Here is a 6,781-nt window from a genome sequence, read left to right on the forward strand (position 1 = left end):
AGAAATTGTATAAATGACATGAATTGCTTTTCACTCTTGTTTTCTTTGAGCAGAAATACTTTTCTTTGAGAAGAAATAGTTATCTTCCTGGGTGTCTGTCCTGTCCTGCATCCCTGCATGTCGGTGTTGTGTTGTTCTGTGTCCCCCGCCCCTTCCCCACCCTGAGTTTTCTGATACAATCTTTAATTCTCTGTGTTATTCTGGGAACAGCTTTCTGATTATGAATTATTCTCAAGCGATAAAATTAGTATAGCCACAAGAGCAAGTCCATGGGTACTTTTTTTTTTTCAGACGTTATTAGAACATGTCTTCACCAAGAGAATTGTGCCAAGTGTATCCCAGTTGCATAAAACATGACGTTGTTAAATGTTTAGTATATGTTTTAACCAGAAGTGTGATAATATGCTGTTAAAGCATTTTGAAAACAAATTTCATGCAAGGAATTAGTTGACAAAGAAAAAATATGGAAAATTATCAGGCTGATGTTACTCCTTTTCTTTGCAGACAGAATGGAATCTCTGACTCCCTCACCAAGCATAGTAGATATGAATCTGAAGATAACTCACATAGAATGCCATCCTGAATGCTTGGTTGTAGTGTTCCAGGGTCAATACAAGGCAGGATGTGAGCTTGACTATTACATACTACAAAATGAAATACAACGTGTATTCAAAGTAAAAGATAATGTTTACGTTGGTGGATCTTGTTTGGTGGAAGACACAGAAGGAAAATGGCATAGAGGAAGAGTTCTGGAAAAGAGAGAGAATATGTGTGAGGCTTTTCTTATAGACACTGGGCAAGTGCTAGCAGTTGAGGAAACACATCTTGCTTCTGCTTGCGATGAATTGTTTCAGCTGCCTCCAAAGGCTGTTTTGGGTGTTTTTGCAAGCATACTTCCTCTTGGAGAAAAATGGGGTCCAAAAGCTATTAACTATTTTTCATCTCTGGTAGGGTTACAGATTGCAGGTCATGTGAAAGCTGTTATACCATACCAACTGTTTATTCTAGAAGTACCAAAGATCATTAGTGATGTTCTTGAACTGCAGTTAGGAAAATTTATTGATGGAGATTCATTTTGTCTTATTGTAGAAACGTTAAGAGTGTTTCCCCAAGAAATGGTTTGTAAGAGAGTGCCACAGTTGTTGCAACAGAAGTATCCACTCAAGGAGTTGCTTACTTTCAGTGATTCTGAGAAACCAACAGATTTTTGGCCAGTTCCAGATGATCTCTTTCCACGCCTACCTGTTGGCAGTAAAGAAAATGTAAAAATAACTGTTGCAGTAAGCCCAAATAAATTTTACTGTCAGATACAGAAATGGCAGAAAGAGCTGGAAGATTTGACAGGAGCTATGCATTTGTACTATGAAGCTATCAGTACAGAAAATAACAAATCTTTTGATAGTTTAGGGCTACTCTGTGCTGCCAAAAGGCAAAATGGACAGTGGCATAGAGGAGTGATAAAACAGCTGCTCTCTGACCATGTGGAAGTCTGGTTTATGGATTTTGGCAATATTGAAGCTGTGCCATCTAGTTGTGTTCAGAAACTTAAAGTAGAGTTCATGGCATTACCAATGACTTCATTTCCATGTGCGCTGTCTTGTTTTGGTAGTCAGGATGAAACAGTAATAAAAATTCAGCTGAAAGAACTTATACAGGCCTTGATAGGACAAACTTCTGTATGTGTCCATGTTGATTTATTCAATGACATTAAACGCTTATATTACGTTACGCTGCAAAATCAAAATCTTGGAATTAATGTTAAGCATCCAGAAAACCTGAACAAGGCAGCTGCAGCATGTGTCTCGCTTTTGGAGACAAAAATCAGAAGTATTGCTGTAAACTACAAACCATGTGATGAGAGATACAATTCATTTAAGAACTGTACTGGAAGTAAACATACAAAAACCTGCTTACCTGAATGGGATATTTCTTTGTTAAGCCGCTGCAAAAGAGTAGAAATGCAAATTAATTCTTTCCATACTGCTTTTGTGGTATATGTCATAAATCCATCTGACTTCTGGATTCAAACATGTGAATATCAGAAAGAATTTCAAGCCTTGATGAAAAATATTGCAGATGCATATAACCAATGTGGAGCTGATGAAATGGTCCTTAACAACCCAGAACCTGGATTGCTGTGCTGTGCCCGGTATAGCAAAGACATGCATTATTATCGGGGTGTTGTCATTGAAGTGCTTCATGTAAATATTACTGTTTATTTTTTGGACTATGGAAATACAGATACAGTACCCTGTTATGATGTGAAAACATTGCTTCCCGAGTTCTCTGATTTACCAGCTTTAGCTGTGTGTTGTGCACTTGCTTGTACGTTCCCTGTTGATGATGTCTGGGTTAAAAAGGAAACTGATTTCTTCAAAGAGGTTGTGTTTGACAAACTACTCCTGCTTCATGTCATTGGAAAGCAAAACAACAAGTATATTGTTAATGCGCAGTATAAGAATGATTTGCAGCAAGGAGATGTTGCCACATGTATGGTTCAAGCTGGATATGCTGAATACTGGGAAAAGACACCAGATTCTGTTCTAAATTCGGCAAAAAAAAGTCAAGCCCTGAATCACCACAAATTAAAAAAAAAAAAAATGAAAGCACAGAGCACCTGTAATATTCATAAAAACAAGGTACCTGGAGATAGAGAGATATTTCAGAAGGAAAAATCATTAAGTGTGCCTTCAGTGCTGAAAGAATCTGTTGTGCTGTCCTGTTTTGGAAAAGGTGCTATCTCTAAAAGCTGTAAATCAGTACATGAGAAGAAATTCTTTTATAAAGAGTTTGTGTTTAAACCAGGAGCTGTTTTTGAAGTCGTGTGTTCTTACATTGTTTCCCCAGCAGATTTTTCATGTCAGTTGCGAAGTAAACTGCCAGAGCTAAATAACTTAATGGAACAAATTCAGACTTACTATAAAGAGCATACGAGTCCTTACAAAACTGGACAGGTTGCCTGTGTTGTTAAATGTCCCAAAGATGGGAAGTGGTACAGAGCAACTGTTCTGCAGCAAGTATCCACAAACGAAGTTGATGTGGTTTTTGTAGACTATGGTTATCGGGAAAGAGTTCTACTTAAAGATCTTCAAGCTGTTCTTCCAGATTTCCTTACTCTGGAAAGTCAAGCATTTCGATGTGGACTTAAAAATGTACCCTTACAGATTGACTCACTTAATTGGTCTGAAGAAGTGTGTAGACATTTTGAAGACTTCATTTCTGCTTGTAGAGGACCCCTGACTTGCATCATTTATGCTCTTATTCTTGTAAGCCCCAACTGTTTATGCAATATAGTTGACTTACAGACTCCATTTATTAGTGCAGAGGAGTTCCTCAGCGAACGTGGTCTTACCCAGTCTGAACATACTGATTTGAGAAACCTTGCATCTTTGGGTTCTCTGTACAGTTTTTGCTACTCATCTTTTAATATAAAAACTGGAAGTGAGGAGGAAGTTTATATAACTCACATACATAGTCCTTCAAAATTCTATTGTCAGCTTAATCGAAATACTGCAACTATAGAGGCATTGATGAAGAAGGTTAGTGCCATAAGTAAAATGTCAAATAATGTGAAATATGATACCAGCGATACGAGATTATGTATAGCCAGGTATTTTGAAGATGGTCTCTTTTATAGAGCTTTGGCTTTTCCTGTGGAATCTACATCTTATTTATGTGCTGACTTTGTGGATTTTGGAAATAAGCATATGGTAGAGAGAGACCAGTTGATGCCTATTCCAGACTCTGCCACTGACCTAATGTTCACACCCATGCAAGCTATTAAATGCTGTCTGTCAGATCTTAGGGAGACAAAAATTCCAGCAGGAGTTACTAGATGGTTTGAGGAAACATTCCTTGGTAAACTGCTGAAGGCTGTAGTTGTATCCTGTGAATCAGATGGACAGATTGTTGTGGAGTTGTATGATGGACAGCTCAAAGTAAGTCAGAAAATTAAAGAAAAAATATTGAAAGAATTGGCACCAAAAAATTATACGGAACAATTTGTTGGAAGTAACGTAGGAGTGATACATCACATGGAAGATGGCAAAGAAATCAATAAAGTAACAGTTAAAAGTCCTGAAAGAGTTAAATTGAAAACTGAAGTGAAATGCCGAGTATATGATAAGTATTATCAGACAGATATTGGACAGAATTTTGGAGGTGAAGAGCAAACTGCATGTCGCACACAAAAGTTGGACAGTGGGTCCTCAAAACCGCTAACTTTACAGGATAGTCAAGAGCCAGGTTTGGGAAATACTGTCAATGCTGTTCTGGAGCACAGAGTGGAACCTCTGGTTGGAGAGCCTGCTTTTCACTCACTCTCTCATCCTACTTTAAATTCAGAGGAAATAACTGTAAATGCTCTCTCTGAATATCATAATGAAAGACTAAATTATACAGGTCAGCAGGAACGGAGTAACAAAAATATACCTAAATTAATCAGTCTTCCTCAACGTGATATTCGGGTGAGTTCTGAAGTAGCAGGGTATATTTCTCATATGAATAGTCCATCAAGTTTCTATGTTCAACTTGCAGAGGATGAAAACTTAATAATACAACTAGCAGAAGAATTAAATGAAAGCATGGTGAATATAGGTCATGAAGATACCTTAGATGAGCTCATGGTAGGGGATCTCATTGTAGCAGAGCATGACAGTGATTGTTTTTACTATAGAGCAGTTATTAAAACTCTGCAATCAGGAAACTCCTTTGAGGTAGAGTTCATTGACTATGGTAACGCAGCAGTTGTAAGTCCTTCAAAAATCTTCAGGATTCAGAAAAAGTTCTTAACTTTGCCGAGGCTCAGTGTTCATTGTTTCCTTAGCAGAGTAAAGAGTGTTCCTGATGAAAGCTGGACTAATGAAAGTACTTCCTATTTTCTAAGCGAAATAAATAACAAGCCAGTTGCTTGCAAGTTCTTACAGCAACATGGAGAGCAGTGGGAAGTAGATGTAATTTGTGATGGAAAGTCTATGTCTGATGACCTTCTGCAGAAAAAAGGCAGAATAAGGTGGCAGAACACACCAATACATTATCAGGAAAATAGGCTAAAACAAATTCTAGTTAAAAATGGTAACCCTCAAGAGAGAAAATCTAGGAATAGTTTAGGTGGTCAAAGTAAAACTAAGCCTATTCGGATGAAAAATACTTCCAAAACACCCTTAAATGTCCTTCCTCAAGATCTAAATTCGGGACAGGTAGAAGGAGCAGAAGTAATTAATATTTCAGAGAGTGGAGAATTTCATGTACAGTTACTTAGAAATTCGCAAATATTGCATGAGTTAAACATAATGCTTGTCAAAGAAGCACAAAGAAGTGATTTTCTTACAGTGGATGACATTGAAGAAGGATTGGAATGCATGACAAAATCTGAAAGGAACTTGAAGTGGTATCGATCAAAAGTGATAAAGAAATTTGTCAGGGAGAAGTTAATGCTAGTTTTTTTTGTGGATTACGGCAGGTGTGAGATGGTGTCCTTAAATAGTGCAAAGATGCTCAGTGACAAGATTAAAAGTATTCCTAAACAAGCTGTGTTTTGTAAATGGGTTTGGTTTAAAAAATTGAAGAAAATTCAATTTGTCCATGTAGTAAATGCACTCCTGGATCATGAAATAAGGATCTTGTTTTTGAGATATTTGGAATCCTCTCATATCTGGGAAGTAGATATTTTAATAGGCGAAATTCTGCTTCAGGAATATTTGAACCAGATCTTAAGTCATTGTCAGACTATTGTTGGACCAGAAAAATCCAGTAATACAAACTGTAAGGAGTTTGATACATCATTCAAGATAAATTCAATCACATGGATGCTGCTGCAGAGTGGCAGAAGGTATCCTGGGTTTGCAACTGCAGTTACTGATCCTTCAAACTTCTGCATCCAGTTCGAAGTCTTATTTGATTGCATGAAAAACTTGTCTTTGCTGCTCTCTGACCTTCCTGACGACTTGCCAGCTTTGCCAAAAGAACTAGTGGCTCCTGGTGCTAGCTGCTTGATCAAGTTTGGACTGGACAAACAGTGGAACAGGGCAGAAGTTAGTGAAGTGACAAGTCAGTCTGTTGTTCTTAAGTTTATTGATTATGGCTTTCTGAAGAGCATCCCTTACTGTGATACCCATAAACTTAAAGTTATTCCAGAAAGTCTGTCTTACTTACCACGCTTGGTGCACTCTTGCTGTTTACATGATACAGTTCCTGCCAAGGGGGAATACTGGAGTGATGAAGCTAAACTTCTGTTTCAGAAGCTTCTTAGTAAACCAAGTCTGATATTTCATTTTAAACACTATGGCTCTGACATGAAATTAGAGGTGGATATTCTGTATGAGGAGAACAATCTAGCTCATGCTTTAATTGCCGCTGGCCATGCAGTCTACTCTAGAAGTAGGTGCTGCCTCATTCCAGTTGGCAGAATTAAATCAGAAGGAACAGATTTGCAGCCTAAGTGTCCGAATTCTAGTTACTGTGCTTCCCTTTGTGAACCAGATTATAATTATGATGAAAACTCTTATTTTGCTGACAGAAATAAAGCAAAGAAGTGAAACAAAAAAAGTATCCAAAGCATAGCACTATCTGTGGTAAAGTTTCAGATAAGGAAATCTGGTAAAGTGGGTGCTAGAATATCATTAACAAAGGATCTGAGTTCATATAACACTGAAAGAAAAGAAAAACTGCAAAAAGTGGACAATATTGTGAAGAAGTTGTTTTTTTCCAGCATTATGATGATAAAAGTAAGATTGCCTTAATACCGAGTAAATCTGCTACCAGAAGCGCTGGTTGAGACTTG

At 37.5% G+C, this 6,781-nt stretch overlaps 1 protein-coding gene across 1 annotated transcript; it reads left to right on the plus strand.

The window, feature by feature from the left end:
- Positions 1-509: 509 nt before the first annotated feature.
- Positions 510-6,536, plus strand: TDRD15 (tudor domain containing 15; the record flags this gene model as incomplete). The annotated part of the gene is made up of 1 exon (XM_082305498.1): positions 510-6,536. The coding sequence occupies one exon, from the start codon at positions 510-512 to the stop codon at positions 6,534-6,536; it is 6,027 nt and encodes a 2,008-aa protein (XP_082161624.1).
- Between the last annotated feature and the right edge of the window lie 245 nt (positions 6,537-6,781).

This window comes from Platalea leucorodia, assembly GCF_965183815.1.
Source record: "Platalea leucorodia genome assembly, chromosome: 3".
NCBI classification, from domain to species: Eukaryota; Metazoa; Chordata; class Aves; order Pelecaniformes; family Threskiornithidae; genus Platalea; species Platalea leucorodia.